The following is a 19,324-nucleotide window of genomic DNA, read 5'->3' on the forward strand; positions in this document are numbered from 1 at the left end:
CAAAAACCCCCAATATTAGCAAAATTGCTTTTTTCTTTTTAATTTCCTCACACAAATAGACATGAATGGAGGTGTGGCGTGACGAGGGACGTGACCGTCATGTCACGATCATGACCTCCAGCGCCGAGCATTCTGAAAAAAATGTTCAGAACGCTGGAGCACCGGAGTACCCCTTTAAGGTCTAAATAGGCTGTGTCCTTAAGGGGTTGAATTCTAATCTGTAATGGTAGATGTTTATTTACACGTCATACAGGGTCATTTTGGCTGCGTACTAGGTTTGTACAACCTACTCAGGACACAATAAAGAAAACATTTTGTACCAAGTTCTTCCCTACAACTATAAACATTTATAACCAGAAGGAAATCCAATAAACATTTAACAGGTACCATTACTTGTTTTCATATCAAATCTATGTGTACAGACATTACCGACAGTAAGTATCCAGCCATTGCTTAAGTGTACCTGCGTGGTTTAAAGGGGTAGTCCAGTGGTGAAAAACGTATCCCCTATCCTAAGCATAGGGGATAAGTTTGAGATCGCGGGGGGTCCGACCGCTGGGGCCCCCTGCGATCTCTCTGTACAGGGCCCCGGCTCTCCGGCCAGATAGCGGGTGTCGACCCCCGCACGAAGCGGCGGCCGACACGCCCCCTCAATACATCTCTATGGCAGAGCTGGAGATTGCCGAAGGCAGCGCTTTGGCTCTGCCTTAGAGTTGTATTGAGGGGGCGTGTCGGCCGCCGCTTCGTGCGGAGGTCGACACGCCCCCTTCCCGCGAGCTGTCGGGGCTCCGTACAGGAGATCGCGGGGGGCCCCAGCAGTCGGACCCCCCGCGATCTGCAACTTATCCCCTATCCTTAAGATAGGGGATAAGTTGTTCACCACTGGACTACTCCTTTAATTTTGACACGTCACAGAGACATGTCGTTTTTTATTGGTCAGGGTTTAAGTGCTGTGCGGGTGTGAAGCATGGGGACTGTCCTCATGTCTATGGACAAGGGCTGTTATGATGAGACCCCCCCCCTCACTGAAAACAGACTACACAAACACAGGGATGGACTGTCTATGCTCATCATATCCCCATATAGTGGGCGTCAGGTGTCCGAGGGTAAAAAGAAAAGCAGTCTCTCAAATGGGATTGGGCTGCAATGCTAGACGGATACTGCACAAGAGAGAAGCAGTGGTCCTTAAAACAAACGATGGTAATCTGTTCCAAATGGACCATTGTTAAAACCATCGTATGTTGAGGGATCCGTGCAATGTAAAGTATAGGACAGTGGTCTACAACCTGCAGACCTCCAGATGTTGCAAAACTACAACACCCAGCATGCCCGGACAGTCAACGGCTGTACGGGCATGCTAGGAGTTGTAGTTTTGCAACATTTGGAGGTCCGCATGTTGAAGACCACTGGTATTGGAGGTTATACTCACCTGTCCCCGCCGCTCCAGACCGTCACCGCTGCCCTGGATGTCGCCCTCCATCGCTGTCGCCTTGTCCCCGGGGTGTCCCCAACGCTCCAGCAAGGCCTCTGCTTCCCCGGCATCCTCGCTCTCCGTCGCCGCCATCACGTCGCTACGCACGCCGCTCCTATTGGATGACGGGACGGCGTGCGCAGCGACGTGATGACGACGATGGAGAGCGCAGACGATGCAGGGGATCCTGAAGGGGACGTGCCGGAGCCCCGAGGACAGGTAAGTGATCATCAGCGTAGCTCACGGGGCACCGTAAACGGCTATTCGGTGGCAGCTGAAGCAGTCTGCGCTGCCGGATAGCCGTTTATGCGATGGCCCCGACATACAAAAGCATCGTATGTTGATGCTGCCTTCATCATGCGATGGCCTCTGAGAGACCATCGTATGTTGAAATGATCATATGTCGGGGCCATCGTAGGTTGGGGGGTCACTGTATACACTGATATACGGGATGCTGAGACTGTTTCCATCCTGCTCATCCACCTACTAACTTTGTGAATGTCCTCTTTTATGGGGAATTTTACTGTTGTCCAGGCTACAGATGACATTGCTGTCTGAGTTTAGCAAAAAAAAAAAAAAAAATTATTATATATTTCTCAACTCTGGTCATTAAAGGGGTACTCCGCTCTAAACATCTTATCCCCTATCCTTTGGATGCAGGGGTCTGCCGCTGTGGACCCCTGCAATCTCTGGGCCAGCAGCGGCGGCGGCGGCCGGAACATGGAGGCTTGCAGCATTTGCGTTCGTGACATCATTCATGTCTATGGGAGGGGGCGTGACAACTAGTATATAGCAGTCACGCCTCCTCCCATAGAGGTGAATAGGGGATAAGGTGTTTACAGCGAAGTACCCCTTTAAGTTCCCCCAGGATTTTTTTTTAGTGGTGTATAAGTGATAGATGTACTGGCAGGCATCAGGTATTGTCCAGGTTAAATATGGGTTATCTTCAATCATGACCTTTCTGGGGTTACTTCAGGGCTCGAGTTGAGAAATCCTGTGGTAATAGTAAGTGAATGAGGACAGCAGTTTCCATCAGGCGTCCCCACCTGATAAGTGATAGACGTTGTGTATAGAGATGAGCGAACTTACAGTAAATTTGATTCGTCACGAACTTCTCGGCTCGGCAGTTGATCACTTTTCCTGCATAAATTAGTTCAGCTTTCAGGTGCTCCGGTGGGCTGGAAAAGGTGGATACAGTCCTAGGAGACTCTTTCCTAGGACTGTATCCACCTTTTCCAGCCCACCGGAGCACCTGAAGGCTGAACTAATTTACGCAGGATAAGTCATCAACTGCCGAGCCGAGAAGTTTGTGACGAATCGAATTTACTGTAAGTTCGCTCATCGCTAGTTGTGTATAAAAGATGTATTATCTCTTGGTCAGTTTGTGATTGTGGTGAAACCCGCTGGAGAAAGTGTTATTGATGTGTTGACAATGAAAACATTTCTTGCTGAAGTCAATAAATTTAGGTTGGGTTCACATTGTGTTTTGTTTCTGTTTAATACCTACATTCTATACACTTGAAAAGCACAAAATGTAAAGGTTAACAAATACTAAAACAGATGCTGCTGTATACCATACAGCAGAATTGTTTCACTTTTGACTTACGTTACAAAAATGGATAGGTATATGTAAGGTATGCGTGTGTTTTTTTTTTGCTGTATACAGTGTACAAGTGTAGCGGACTACGTTTTTGTATACAGTAAAATAAAGCAACAGAAACAGAACACAAAAACGCAGTGTTACCCCAGCCTTATGTGCTTTTCTATACCATTTCAGTCCGTGCTCAAGTCTTCATCTTCAAGGAGTTTGTAGTCTTAGACAGAGGAGAATAGGGCTGAACAAGGGTTCCTCTGCAATACACTAATCTGGTCAATGGCCTATGGTCGGAGTTAGTGCTGGATGGCTGCCATGTCATCAGAAGTTGGCAGCCGTCCCTACAGGTATTGTGTCGCAGGCCAGATTGTGTGAGTGAAGAAGGTCTACATATGGCACCACAGTAGAGATAAAGGTAATTGGATTGTGAACGTCTCAGAACGCCTGCATTGGTCATTACACCATGTACTAAAAGGCACCTTAGTTTTCTAAATTCAGTAAATCTACTGGAAAATAATCATTTAAAGGGACAGTGATCAAGTGTTCATTCCTCCAACCTATACAAAGTAAGTGTATTCAGAAGGTTTTCAGACCTTTTTCACTTATGTAACATTTTGGTATGAAGCAGACTATGGTTCTTAAAACAAAATCATGTCTCCCCCATCATTCTGCACTCACTACCCCATATTAACAAAGTTAAAACAGAAAGGTAGAAATCTTTGCTAATTAAATTTTTTTTATTAATTTATTAACATTTTGCAGTGACATAAGTATTCATACCCTTTACTTAGGTGAAGCCCCTTTGGCAGTAATTTCAGCCTCTAGACTTCTCATGGATGAGGCCACAAGGTTTACACACCTGGATTTGGGGGTGTAACTGAGTTTGCACAGATCTGAGTAACCTTCCTTTTTGAGGCAACACCACCAGTGGGCTGACACCACAACAATTTTCCTATTTGTATGTCAGTATTATGTAGACATGGTATAGTGCTATTATTAGATTACGAGTAGTTATTTGGTCGCAGTATGTTATTATCTAACCACTATATGTTGCTATTCGCTTGGACATTATGTGGCACTGCTACTGAGGTACTGTAGACTGGTCTATTATTTGTAATGTAAGTTTGCAACCCGGTTTAACAGCGTGATAACAGTTTTTTTATTCGAGGCTTTATGTCTGCCGCTATTTTTAGAAGCAATCATCTTTTTCTTATATTCTGCCACTTTACGGATATTGTAGATCATAAATATGTTCTCACACAGTAGAAAAAGGATGATCAGCACTGCTGTTCCATACACTTCATCTCCTCACTACATACCCGCAGCCGACAACCAAATGCAGCATGTGGTGCTCAACTCCTTCTGAGACAAAGTCCACGATAATCCAGCACAGAGGAAGAGGGCAGCTCACCAGTCTTGCAAATAAGCAGCGGCTTTTATTATACGTACAAAAGAAGGTACAGGTGTACAGAAAACATATCGCCTCACGAGACGGACGCCAATGTGTTCCACAAAGGAGCTAGGTTACAATTGTTTCATGCATGTGCACTTCAACAGACCCCGGGTATGTACCAGTACATGTTGGCATTCATGGTTCCCTCAATGAGCTGTAGCTCTCCAGTGCCAGCAGCGCTCATGCAGGCCCAGACCACAGGACGACAGCCATGCAGACCAATTCGATGCAGTATGCGGTGTATGGTCTGAGCACTGACAGGCTGACCCCCTCACCCCTTTAACTGCTGCAGCACTGCTGGCAACACTCATACATCCATTTCCCAAAGAAAACCTCTGGATACGACGCTGAGCATGTGCACTCAACTTCTTTGGCCAACCATGGCGAGACCTGTTCTGAGTGAAACCTGTTCTGTGAAATAAATCTATGGTCTTGCCCACCGTGCTGCAGCTCAATATCAGGGTCTTGGCAATCTTCTTGTAGCCTAGGCCAGTGTTTCTCAAGTGCAGTCCTCAAGTCCCCCCCAACAGGTCACGTTTACAGGATTTCCTTAGTCTTTCACAGTTGATATGACTGTGGTGATGCCTGATTCACTGACCATAATTATATCACCTGTAAAAGACTAGAAAAATCCAGAAAACATAACCAGATGGGGGTACATGAGGACCGCGCTTGAAAAAACACTGGTCTAGGCCACCTTTATGTAGAGCAACAATTCTTTTTTTCAGATTCTCAGAGAGTTCTTTGCCATAAGGTGCAATGTTGAATTCTAGTGATCAGTATTAGAAGTGTGAGAGTGATAACACCAAATTATATTATATATATTAAAATATATATTTATTATGTTCTCATGTGATGCAGTTTTTTTTATCAGTGCTGGAATCTGCAGCTTACATTCTCGTTCTCCATTGTTTTACATTTTCTACAAAGTCCTATGATCATTGCCAAACCACACATACAGAAACCATTGTTTTTTGGCACAATAATGATATTAAGAATTGCACCACTTTCCTTGAGATGATCAGAGCAGCAAAACATTATTCTGGCGAGTATGTGCCAATGTGTGTATAAAGCGAATAAAATGCCCCTCCTGGTGCTGCCCCCTGCTGGAATGTATGAGCAGGCTAAACCTTAGGGTTGTGGGGGGAGCTTTAGACAGAAATAGGGAGATTTATCAAAACCAGTGCCGGAGGAAAAGTTGCCCAGTTGCCCATAGCAACCAATCAGATCGCTTCTTTCATTTTTAACAAGGCCTCTGCAAAATGAAAGTAACAATCTGATTGGTTGCTATGGGCAACTTTTCCTCTGTACTGGTCTTGATAAAATCTCCCCCAAAGTGTTCCAGACATGTTCATAGTGACTATAAAAAAGTGGGAGAGCGCTCCATAGCGTAAAACAGTCTACAGGTAGACCAGCAAAATAAACTAGGAACTCTTACCACAGGCGGTTGTGTGAGCTCACACACAACAATGGTCACCGTGACTGAGTAAAAGGGCCCCGTCTGCAGCCTCCCGAAAAATGCAAACCGTAAGGGTGCATTCACATCACGATTTTACCATCCTACTTCTTCTCACGATTTTTGACTTTGAAATCGTACAAATCTGCACGCCAAGTCGTATCCATTGACTTCCATTCATTAATGATAGACAACAAATGAATCAGTTTTTTGATCAACATTCGATTTTGCACGATATAAGATCGGAGGTAAAATCGTGGTTGACCGCGATTTTTCGTCCAGATTCTAAATCTGATCAAAATTGTGTCCGATTTTGGGGGCGTGTCCTGCAGCGCATGGCGGCGGTCGCATAACTCTTGTGCTCCGCTCTCCTCTGGGCCTGCTAGCGGCTTCATAGCGTCTGTACCTGCCTAATCTGCTCCTCAAGGACCGCCGCTGGTCGGGGAACTATCTGCCAGAGGAACCATGACCCGTACGAGAGGAAACAAGAAGAAAAGCCCCATGAAACTTACGGCGTTCTTCCCCGCCGCCGAGACCTCCCAAGATGGCGCAGCGGTATTCCCGCCTCGGCAGGCCGGAGTGCCCTCTGCAAGCGGATCAACATCACCGTCGGCGGGGAATGTCTCTCCGGCTTCGACCTCCTCCGGGGCAAGCAGCGACCATCACCTGGCTCTGACGTCCACAGCTCTGTCCGCTCCCGGTGGCTCTGCAGTGCGGACCGGCTCACCTCAGGTACGACTCTCCCCTGGGCCTTCAGATATCCAGCTGCCAGGGGGTCTGCCTGTGAGGGATTCTGAGGGGGGTGCCCAAGCCCCGCTCACAGAGCAGATCATGAGAGGCTTACTATCGGAACTGAAACGCTCCATACAGGCTGACCTCAATACGGCGGTCACAAGCATACAATCTGAGCTGGCTAATATAGGGCACCGTACCTCTCATATTGAGACTAAAATGGCGGAGCTCACGGCCTCACATAATGCAGTGGTGGATGTGACTAGCTCCTTGGAGGATGAGGTGCTGGCCCTTAAATTAAAGCTTGCAGATGTAGAGGACCGCTCCCGCCGCAACAATCTTAGGGTTAGAGGGGTGCCGGAGTCTATCAAAACGGAGGATCTTCAGGACTACCTGACTGACTTCTTCACATTGCTTCTTCCTCATTCCACTGCTCTTGACCTGCTTATAGACAGGGCGCACAGACTGCCTAAGCCGAAGTCTCTCCCTGGCTCTGTGCCGAGGGATGTGATTCTCCGAATGCACTTTTACCACATTAAAGACCACCTTATGCAAGCTGCTCGTACTGCCTCGGGCCTACCTGAACGATTTGCTGCACTGCAATTGTATACGGATCTCTCAGCGGCCACCCTTGCCAGGCGACGGGAATTCAGTGCTGGTACTAAAGTTCTGCGGGAGCGAGGGATTCCCTACAAATGGGGGTTTCCTGTCAAGTTGATTGTTACTCATGAGGGCACTAAGAAAGTGGTGTCCACGCCAGCTGAGCTGGAGCGCTTATGCAGTGAATGGAACTTATCTGCTACCTCACCATCCCAGAAGGCCTCTGGAACTTCTTCCATTCCTGCGGTGGAGGAGGAATGGAGTGTGGTCACTAACCGCAAACGAAAGAACACTAAGTGAGGTGAAGGTGCTGTGTTCTCTGGTTTTTCCCTATGCTGTGTGGACTACTTGCTACGGGTTGCTACATCTGGAACTGGTACAATTTTTCTGGTCCTGTTTAACCTCTTTGTGCCTTGTGCTAGGTACCTCCTAGACAGACTAGTTTTTCTTTTTTTGCAGGCCCAGCTGCGGATATTACGATTTCTCCTGTCCCCCATTGAGGCTTACCACATGGCCTTCATTGTTCTTTGTGTTTTTGTGGTTTTCCTGTTTTTGTTCTCCCCTTGTTGGTGTCTTACCCCTGTATGTTGGTCTGTCCTGTCTAGGTCATTAAGGTACATGTCTTCAAGTCCTGACGATTGTTTTTGCACAGATATGATGAAGTTACTAGTGCTGATGTTTATTACTGTTAAGAAAATGTTAGCGGTGATTGTGAAATTTTCTATGCCTTGCAATGGTACTTAACTTGGTTTCTATTAATGTTAGAGGATTGAACTCGCCATTCAAGCGTTCCCGAGTGTGGCATGAGGCCAAGCGCTTGCATGCCGATGTTCTCTCCCTGCAAGAAACTCATTTAAATGTAGAAGACGCCGGGCGTCTAAAACATCATAGGTACCCCCACATGTTTAACTCTCACGCTCAACACAAAAAGAGGGGGGGTGGTCATTGCCATACGGGACTCGGTGGCTTTTTCTGTACAACATACTCAGATTGACGCTGACGGCAGATACATAATTTTGATATGCACGCTCAATAGTGTGCTATACACGCTGGTAGCTCTGTATGCACCTAATCGTCATCAATGTATGTTCCTTAAGTCACTCCTACGTCAGGTGGAAAAAGTAGCAAAGGGACATGTGGTACTGTTGGGCGACTTTAATATGACTATGTGGCCGCAGGTAGACGCTACAGCTCCATCCTCTAGGCCGGGCCCGACTAGCTTTTTTTCTATGATTTCTGCCTTTGGGCTGTATGATGCATGGAGGGTGACCCATCCTACTGAGAAAGACTTTACATTCTATTCTACTGCACATGGGACTTACTCCCGCATAGATTATACCTTGGTGTCTAGATCTCTGCTCCCTTTACTAGCACAAACTAGGATCATGCCGCTGGAGTGGTCTGATCACTCCCCCATTAGTATTTCCATCAGGGAAACTTACACACATCACCCAGCTTCGGTCTGGCGACTTAATCCCATGATTCTGCATAATCCTGAGTATGCTGAGGCCACAGCTGCAGTCGTCCCTGCCTTTTTCCAGATTAATGATGATAGGTCAGTGACCGACACTACCCTGTGGTGTGCCTTTAAGGCTACCATTAGGGGCCACTTCATTAGCCAGACGTCACATGAGCGAAAGGTGAGAGTGTCCAGGACTTTACAATTGCAACAGAGGATGGCTGAGTTACATAGGCATAACAAAGAATGCTTCTCACCTGCGGCTGCTGCTGAACTCACACGGCTACATGCTGAACTACACGCCTTGTCTTTACACTCACACGAGTTGGCACTTAGGAGGCTTAAAATGACGTATTATTGGCAGGGTAATAAGACGAGCTCCATATTGGCTAGGCAGTTGAAGAAAAAGATGGCTAGATCTAGAATAGCTTACCTGACTAACTCACAAGGTGTCAAGCTTACTGACCCGAAGGGAATGGCCGATTGCTTTGCGGGTTACTATAGCAAATTATACAACCTAGGCCAGGACCCCTTGACACACCAACCATCTGCTGACACTATCTCTTCATTCCTTTCGTCTGTGTCTATGCCCACTCTGTCACCTGACCAAGCAGAAGAACTTAGTAGACCTTTCTTGGAGGAGGAGGTGATTTCTTGTATCCGCTCCCTCAAAAAGGGTAAGTCGCCGGGACCTGATGGTCTCCTGAATGATTTTTATAAGAAGTTTGACACGCTAGTTGCCCCCTATTTAACCAGGGTCTTTAACAATATTAGTGATTCCGGTCAGCCCCCAAAAGAGATGTTAGAGGCTTTGATAGTCACCATCCCTAAGGAAGGTAAACCCCCTGATGACCCGAGTAGTTATAGGCCCATTTCGTTGCTTAATAGTGACATCAAGCTGTACGCTATGGTGTTGGCATCCCGACTTAATGTTTTTCTCCCTTCCCTTGTGAATAGAGACCAGGTAGGCTTTGTGCAGAGACGTCAGACCCTAGATGGCACGAGACGCCTTCTGAGCCTGATTACTAAGGCCCACACTGATCGAACGCCTTCTCTGCTCCTCTCCTTGGATGCGGAGAAGGCGTTCGATCGGGTTCATTGGGGATATCTGCGAGCGGTTCTTTGTAAGTTTTGCATTCCTCCCACATTTGGGCGAGCGATCATGGCCCTCTACACCTTACCTTCGGCTAGGGTGTTCTCGACCGGTGCCCTCTCTGAGGGATTTTCCCTGACCAACGGGACGAGACAGGGGTGCCCCCTGTCCCCAATAATTTTTACCCTGGTTATGGAGCCGTTTGCACAATGGATTAGAGAATCTTCCGTTGTCACCGGCATTAGAGTAGGCCCCACAGATCACCGAATCGGCCTTTTTGCCGATGACGTTATCCTGTGCCTCTCCCGCCCTCAGATCTCCTTACCAGCTGTGATGGAGATACTGGAGAACTTCAGTCACGCTAGCTATTATAAACTGAATGCGTCTAAGTCCAATATCCTGGCACTTAACGTACCTATAGATTTGGAGAATACACTGAAAACGCAGTTTCCCTTTAGGTGGGCTTCAGAGAAGATACCTTATTTAGGCATATCTTTAACTCCCCACCCCAACAACCTAGTGGCAGTGAACTTTTCCACCCTGAAGGCACAACTTGTGAAAGATATGGAACAGTACGGTTCCCTTCCTATCTCATGGGCGGGGCGGATAGCCACGGCTAAAATGATGATGCTACCTAGAATCCTATACTTCCTTAGGAATTTGCCGGTAATAGTACCAGCTTTCTATATAGCACAACTCCAGAGCATGGTACTCCGCTTTATATGGGCGGGGAAGAGATCCAGGGTTAGAGCAGCCTTATTGTATCAGTCTGTAGAGAGGGGGGGTATGGGAGTCCCTAATATTAGGGCTTACTATCAGGCGGTTATATTAGATCAATTGAAGAAGTGGTGGTGGCAGGTGGAATCACCGCATTGGGTGGAAATTGAAGCATCTCTTCTGTCCTCTCCTTCACTTTTCTATTTCCTATGGACTCTCCGCTTCAATCCTACCTCTTCGCCCCCTTCTCCATACACTACGATAGCTGCTGCAGTCAGACAGTGGAGTAGGTCTACTATATGCAATAGATTACTCCCCCCTAGGATAAGCCTGGTTCCTGTGGAGGCAATTGGCCTGCACCTCCCTGACATTGACTTCCGACACTGGGTGACTAGAGGTATCAGATTCCTTTCTGACGTAGTCGATGGGGATGGCTTGCTTCCTTTCTCCACGATAGTTGCTAAATATGGGATTCCTAATAAGGACTTTTTTCTATATCTTAGATTGAGACATTTTATACAATCCCTACAGTGGCCAGTGGTTCCCCTTAAAACGACTTACGAATCCCATTTCCTGGATGGGGGGACGTTTCGGAGAGGCATTGCTATCGGATACTCTGAGATAGTGAAATTAGATTGCCCGGAGCGTTACCCCTTCCAGGACAAGTGGGAACGGGACCTGAATATGACATTCTCCTCAGAACAGTGGGCGTTAGCATTTTCTTTACCTAAAAAACACTCTAGGTGTGCTTCTCACTTTGAGGCGTCCCGCAAGCTCCTATATAGATGGTACTACACCCCTGTCAGATTGGCTAAGATGTTCCCATCGGTCCCCCCATTGTGTTGGAGATGCAGGGCGGAAGAGGGGTCGCTGTTACATGTATGGTGGTCTTGCCCTGAAGTGCGACCGTTCTGGGAGCAAGTGAGGAGCCTGCTTGTCTCCTTACTCATGGTTCCCTTCCCTTGGGGTCCAGAGGTGGCCCTGTTAACTCTGGGTGTAGAACTGTTGCTTCCCACACACACTACGATCCTGTTCCAGGTTCTCACTGTGGCTCGAACGGCGATTGCTAGGTGCTGGAAGTCAACAGACGTTCCTGCCCTCCCAGCCATTAAAGCGGAGATACGCAATAACCTCACCCTTGAGGGACTCATAGCTAAGCGGTTAGGACTTTCTAAACAACGTATTGATGCATGGTTTACTTGGATCGAACAGTTGTAGTGCCTTACATTACGATTTCTGTATTGCTTTCCTGTATTCCTATGTTTTTTTTTTATTCTTCTTTACCTTATTATGTATATTTACGTAACTGTATACTCCTTGTAGATTTGACATTGGATGGACCATATGACCTTCCCTGTTCTTCTTTTATCTGTGTTCCCTGTTGGAAATAATAAATCTAAAATAAAGTATTAAAAAAAAAAAAAAAAAAAATTGTGTCCGATTTTTTTATTATTATTGATGTCTATGTAAATCGCATGGAATCGTGTGACTGTCAGATTAATCGCAGACGATTTTTTAGTACGCATGCGCAGTAGACTTCAAAACACATACACTTAACTTTATTGCCATTGGCGTACATATTCATTTTAAAAACAGAATCAGATTTTTATTGAAAATCGGATGGAATTTTCATCTGTACAATTTTTGGATACAATTTTAAAATCAAAAAGCAAAGAAATTTTTACATACGATTGTATACTATTTTTTGCAATCGATTTTACGGTCCGATAATCGGATGATTAAATCATGATGTGAACCTAGCCTAACAGGTGTAACTTCCAAGGGAATGGTGAGTGTCAGCGGTGCTGACCAGGAAGAGGCACATCAGGTGGATGGATAATTTATTGGAACAAGAATGCAACGCGTTTCACCGCGCATGCGCGGTGAAACGCGTTGCATTCTTGTTCCAATAAATTATCCATCCACCTGATGTGCCTCTTCCTGGTCAGTGCCGCTGAAACACACCATTCCCTTGGAAGTTACACCTGTTACTGTTCATAGTGACAACTAGGAAGAAGATATGCACCCCCCCCCCCACATTACTGCTCTGTATAATGTCAGCATTATGGTAGGTGATGACTCTCCGACTACATGAACACCCAATGACTACTTCTATGTAGTGACCCCATTTTTCAAGTGATATCCTGAAATGAGTAGAGATGGAATGTTATGGGTTAAGACACAATGACACAATCTACATAGTCTTCATACATAGAATAAAATCAGACAAAGCAGGAAGTGTAGACACTTACTATAAAGGAAAAACTTGTATTGCCTTTAATAAAGTCAGATGAACTATGAGAACAATAAACAAATTAAAAACTCCAACACAAAGGAATAAAAAAAAGTACATGAAAAAAGAATTTCCAAACGTCAGAAATATCATGTTTAACTCCTTGTTAAGGCAACTACAGACTATCACTATTTTTGCCCAATTCACATTTTTACCAATTCACCGGCCATTACAATCCATTGGTCAAATCAGTTTGCAATGGAGGAGATTTCCTACTCGGTTAATTTAAAGGGGTATTCCGGGTTTATATTAGGGATCGACCGATATTGATATTTTAGAACCGCTACCGATAACCTGTGAACTTTCAGGCCGATAGCCGATAACTTACACCGATATTCCATGCATTTTAATCCCCAAGCCCCCAAACCCACCCCCCCCCCAAAAAAAATATCCTTGGTAAAATAAACTGTTTCTGGTCCCGCAGAGGCTGCTGCAGATCAATTATTTAAAGCGGGCGCTTTAAATCAATGAACTGCAGCGCCTTTTGCGGGGCCAGAGACCGCCGCCGCCGCCACCCGCTTCTCTCCCCCTGCCTGTCCTGGGGTCCTGAGTCCAATCACCGCCGCCGCCCGCTTCTCTCTCCTGCCTGTCCTGAGTCCAACCACTGCCACTGCCCCATTGCCTCCCCGGTTTTATAATTACCTGTTCCCGGGGTCCGCGCCACTTCTGGCTCCGGTGGGGTCCTGAGCTGTCACTGTGCACCAGGCCACTGACGGTGACGTCGTGTTGAGGATGTCACTCATCATTGCGCAGCCCACAGCAATCGGGTAGCGGCGGTGGTTGGACTCAGGACAGGCAGGGGGAGAGAAGTGGGCAACGGCGGTCTCTGGCCCCGCAAAAGCTGCTGCAGTTCATTCATTTAAAGCGCCCGCATTATCAGCAAGGTAATTGCCGATAACTTAGAAAATCGTGAATATCGGCCAAACCGATAATCGGTCGATCCCTAGTTTATATATCTTACCCCTATCCAAAGGATAAGTGATCAGATGTATGGTCGCATGGGCCCCGCCGCTGAGGACCCCAACGATCTCGGTGCGGCCCCTGGCATTCTGTGCCGGGAGCTGCCTCCGAGAAGGGGACGTGACGGCCACGCCCCTCCATTCATGTCTATGGGAGGGGGCGTGACGGCCTCCCATAGACATGAATGGAGGGGGTGTGGCGTGATGTCACTAAGGAGTGTAGCACCCTGGTTGGGAAATACTGCACTAGAGTATGGAGAAGGGTTGTTAATCCAGAGGTATATTCTGGTACCAGATTTGGAGTCAGCAAGAAATCACACACAGGCACTGATGTTATGATCGGTCATTATGCAGCATCGGCATTAAAGGGGAACGTCGATGGGAATTTTTTTTCAAAGCAACTGGTGCAAGAAAGTTAAACAGATTTGCAAATGACTTCTATTTAAAAATCTTAAACCTTCTAGTACTTATCAGCTGCTGTATACTACAGATACTTTAAAACAGATACTACAGAGAAATTTGTGAAGTTCTTCTCTGTCTGACCACAGTGCTCTCTGCTGACACCACTGTCCGTATCAGGAACTGTCCAGAGCAGGAGAGGTTTTCTATGGAGATATGATTCTAATCTGGACAGTTCCTGACATGGACAGAGGTGTCAGCAGAGAGCACTGTGGTCAGACTGGAAAGAACTGCACAAATTTCTCTGTTTTATACAGCAGCTGATAAGTACTGGAAGGATTAAGATTTTTTTAAATAGAAGTAATTTACAAATCTGTTTAACTTTCAGGCACCAGTTGATTTGAAAACATTTATTTCCTCTTTAAGTGAAAAAGTACAAGTATGTAGAAATGAGTGAAGTATTACAATGTTGGCAGAATATAAATGACACCGCCTCTAACACAAAAGCTGTAATACTTCTCGGATTCTCTCTATCCTTGGTTCATCGGACTCCTCCTGAGCCTCACGCTTGTCGTACTCCTTCATGTACTCCTCTGCTTTCTTCACGGTGATCTCACGAGCGCTGCCCTTCAGATCCACCATGTAAGCCAAGAGATTCTTGAAGTATTTGTCAGAGATCTAGAACAAATAAAATGGGGACAGAATTTTAGTACTTAAGGGGATAAGATTCTATTCTATATAACATTCTATGCTGGGCTGTGTCTTCAGTCTCGGAACGCTCTTTTTTTCCGGGACTGGGGACGTCACGTAACTCCACGCCCCCTCCGTTCATGTCTATGGGAGGGGGCCACCACGCCCCCTCCCATAGACATGAATAGAGGGGGCGCGGTGTGACTTCATGTCACGTCCCCAGTCCTGGAAACAAAGAGCTTTCTGAGACTGGAGACGCAGCCCAGCATAGATTACAGATGCTGCTCTTTGGCCAGATTACCCCTTTAAGGACTTCTTAGAGGGAGTGGTTATCAGCTAAGTGGGCCGAAAGTTATCATGTGCGAAAGGCAGTGATGAGCTGATCGCCAGGGTCACGTGGTACTAAATCATTTGATAGTCGGCAGCAACTCTCTACATGTATAAAGAGGATACGACGATAATACTGAAAGTGAATGGCTGCATGTTTGACCTATAGACCATTGGGACGGCCATTTGCTGCTAACAATTGGGCCCATTGAAGGGTCTTTTTAACAAGCATTAATAAACTTATATGCAGTTGATTGGCGCTCAGACCATGTAGCTACTGTATCTACCCATGTAAAAGTACCCTAACAAGGAGGGAAGCCCGGGGTTGACTCTATTAGCAGACCAACCAATGGCCAACAAAGAGGCCTTCAGAAGACCTACGGCTGCCATAACCATAACAGACATCCCCACAGTAAGAATGCAGAGGTGCATATCAGTGAGCAGCATTTAAGAGGTTAATGGCCACCATCAGCATGATCACTGATGATGGTCATTAGCGATGAGTGCCAGCTGCTGAGAGCAGCCATCACTCACTGTCTATGGAGCAAGCTCTGGAGCGGGGGGCAAACATGCTGTAAATATAGGACTGTGTGTGTTAAGGCCCAGGTGGCAGCACTATAAATGTACTGTACCGCACACGGCTTCAAGCAGTTAAAGCTCATAAAATAGAGACAGTCGGACTCTCGAGAGAAGACAGCCACAGGTTATAACTAATCCTACCTTCCTGATCGCTGTATATATGGCATTAATGAACGCTGTATACACAGTACAACAGGCAGCGATAAGGCTTCCGTCCCAGTAAATACAAGATCACCAGCTGATGGGATTGGAATATGCAAACTCAGTACAGCAATGTATTGAGTGTTAGGAGCTTTATTCCTCCTGTAAATGGGACTTATATTACAGCCACAATTACAGAGAAAATTAGCACAAGAAAGAAAAAGCATACAAAAGTCAAAACAAAATGAAAATTATTAAATAAAGATAATATAAAAAAAAAAAATATATATAATATATATATATATATACACACACGTACACACACATACAATCATAACAGAAGTAGTTTTTTCCAACTTTTTTTTTTCCAGTTTGTTTTTACTTTGATTTTTACATTTTGCCCATCACAAAAAATTGTAAAAAAAAAAAAAAAAAAAAAAATATATTATATATATATATATATACATACATCCCTATCTATCAATAAATTATTTTAAAGGGGTATTCCAGGCAAAACCTTTTTTAATATATATCCACTGGCTCCGGAAAGTTAAACAGATTTGTAAATTACTTCTATTAAAAAATCTTAATCCTTCCAATAGTTATTAGCTTCTGAAATTTTCTGTCTAACTGATCAATGATGATGTCACGTCCCGGGAGCTGTGCATGATGGGAGAATATCCCCATAGGAACTGCACAGCTCCCGGGACGTGAGACATCAGAAAGCAGCAACACAACTTCAGAAGCTAATAACTATTGGAAGGATTAAGATTTTTTAATAGAAGTAATTTACAAATCTGTTTAACTTTCCGGAGCCAGTTGATATATATAAATAAAGTTTTGGCCTGGAATACCCCTTTAATATACAATTAGGAAAAGTTTTTATAGGTTTCAAATCTGCAGGTAACCTACAAACAAAGAAAATGTATGGGGTTTTGAATGGGCGAAACTGGACTGGCTTTGAACTGGTTAAAAGGGGAAAAAAAGGTTGTGATATTGTGTGTGTGTATATATATATGTCCTTTGATGTGGGAGGCTCATATATCTCAATGGATTTATCCCACATCTAAAGAGGCTGGAGAGACTGAATATTTCATGGAGCTTATTTTTTTGTACATGTGATTATACTTTTTAGTTTCCCCTTTTTGAGGCATTTACTTAAACTGGAGTAAATCGCTGCATTTCACTTTACTGCCAGCAGATGGGGCTGACATGCAGCGGAGTATTATGGTCTGATTCACTGGTATATTGTAAGTAAACACATTGTCAGTGGTGCAAAACGAGGCAGATATGTCATTTAAAAGAATAATCATATAACATCCTGTATCAAAATGTCACAGTTTATCAATGCATTTAAAAAGTTTCCAGACCCTTAACATTTTTTCCCATTTTGTAATTTTGATGGTCTTGTGCTGACACAATTCTCACTTAATACCCTATACTGGGAATGCAAAAACAGAATTTTACATTTTTAACAAAATTAATTACAACTGAAAAAAAAAATACCTGGACATTAGCATTTCAACTCCTTACTATTACACTTGGAAAAGATTGATTAGAAATTATTTAGAAAGGCCGACCTCTGTCTATAGAAGGTCTCACAGCTGACAATGCATATTAGTACTACAACCAATCAATGAGGTGGAAAAAACAGCCTGTAAAGCTGAGTCAGAAATGTATGTATGGCCATGAAGGGTGAAAAAAGGGCCCAAGCCTGACACTGCCGGAATCTTCAAGAGACTTCAGAAATACAACCAAACAGTATCATGTCTGGGGGAAACCCGGCACTTCCCATCACCTGCCCAATACCATCCCTACAGTGATCATGGTGGGGGCAGCATCATGTCTGGAGGAACCCAGACACTGCCCATCACCTGCCCAATACCATCCCTACAGTGATCATGGTGGGGGCAGCATCATGTCTGGAGGAAACCAGGCACTGCCCATCACCTGTCCAATACCATCCCTACAGTGATCATGGTGGGGGCAGCATCATGTCTGGGGGAACCAAGGCACTGCCCATCACCTGTCCAATACCATCCCTACAGTAATCATGGTGGGGGCAGCATCATGTCTGGGGGAAACCCGGCACTTCCCATCACCTGCCCAATACCATCCCTACAGTGATCATGGTGGGGGCAGCATCATGTCTGGAGGAACCCAGACACTGCCCATCACCTGCCCAATACCATCCCTACAGTGATCATGGTGGGGGCAGCATCATGTCTGGAGGAAACCAGGCACTGCCCATCACCTGTCCAATACCATCCCTACAGTGATCATGGTGGGGGCAGCATCATGTCTGGAGGAACCCAGACACTGCCCATCACCTGCCCAATACCATCCCTACAGTGATCATGGTGGGGGCAGCATCATGTCTGGAGGAAACCAGGCACTGCCCATCACCTGTCCAATACCATCCCTACAGTGATCATGGTGGGGGCAGCATCATGTCTGGGGGAACCAAGGCACTGCCCATCACCTGTCCAATACCATCCCTACAGTAATCATGGTGGGGGCAGCATCATGTCTGGGGGAAACCCGGCACTTCCCATCACCTGCCCAATACCATCCCTACAGTGATCATGGTGGGGGCAGCATCATGTCTGGAGGAACCCAGACACTGCCCATCACCTGCCCAATACCATCCCTACAGTGATCATGGTGGGGGCAGCATCATGTCTGGAGGAAACCAGGCACTGCCCATCACCTGTCCAATACCATCCCTACAGTGATCATGGTGGGGGCAGCATCATGTCTGGGGGAACCAAGGCACTGCCCATCACCTGCCCAATACCATCCCTACAGTGATCATGGTGGGGGCAGCATCATGTCTGGAGGAAACCAGGCACTGCCCATAACCAGCCAATACCATCCCTACAGTGAAGTATGGTGGGGGCAGCATAATGTCTGGAGGAAACCAGGCATTGCCCATCACCTGCCCAATACCATCCCTACACTGATCATGGTGGGGGCAGCATCATGTCTGGAGGAAACCAGGCACTGCCCATCACCATCCCTACAGTGATCATGGTGGGGGCAGAATCATGTCTGGGGGAAACCAGGCACTGCCCATCACCTGCCCAATACCATCCCTTCAGTGATCATGGTGGGGTCAGCATCATGTCTGCGGGAAACCAAGCACTGCCCATCACCTGCCCAATACCATCCCTACAGTGATCATGGTGGGGGCAGCATCATGTCTGGGGGAAACCAGGCACTGCCCATCACCTGCCCAATACCATCCCTACAGTGAAGTTTGGTGGAGGCAGAATCATGTCTGGAGGAAACCAGGCACTCCTCATCACCTGCCCAATACCATCCCTACAGTGATCATGGTGGGGGCAGCATCATGTCTGGA

The 19,324-nt window shown here is 46.0% G+C and overlaps 1 protein-coding gene across 1 annotated transcript in view; it reads right to left on the minus strand.

Annotated features, from left to right (window-relative positions):
- Positions 1-13,256: 13,256 nt before the first annotated feature.
- The window catches only part of C8H7orf50 (chromosome 8 C7orf50 homolog), a 273,243-nt gene continuing 267,175 nt past the window's right edge, over positions 13,257-19,324 (minus strand). Inside the window, exon 6 of the mRNA XM_056536534.1 lies at positions 13,257-14,904. Within this exon, the coding sequence (XP_056392509.1) occupies positions 14,722-14,904 (183 nt within the window). The 3' untranslated portion in view covers positions 13,257-14,721. The remainder of the gene's footprint in view (positions 14,905-19,324) is intronic.

Source organism: Hyla sarda, chromosome 8, assembly GCF_029499605.1.
Source record: "Hyla sarda isolate aHylSar1 chromosome 8, aHylSar1.hap1, whole genome shotgun sequence".
Classification (NCBI taxonomy): domain Eukaryota; kingdom Metazoa; phylum Chordata; class Amphibia; order Anura; family Hylidae; genus Hyla; species Hyla sarda.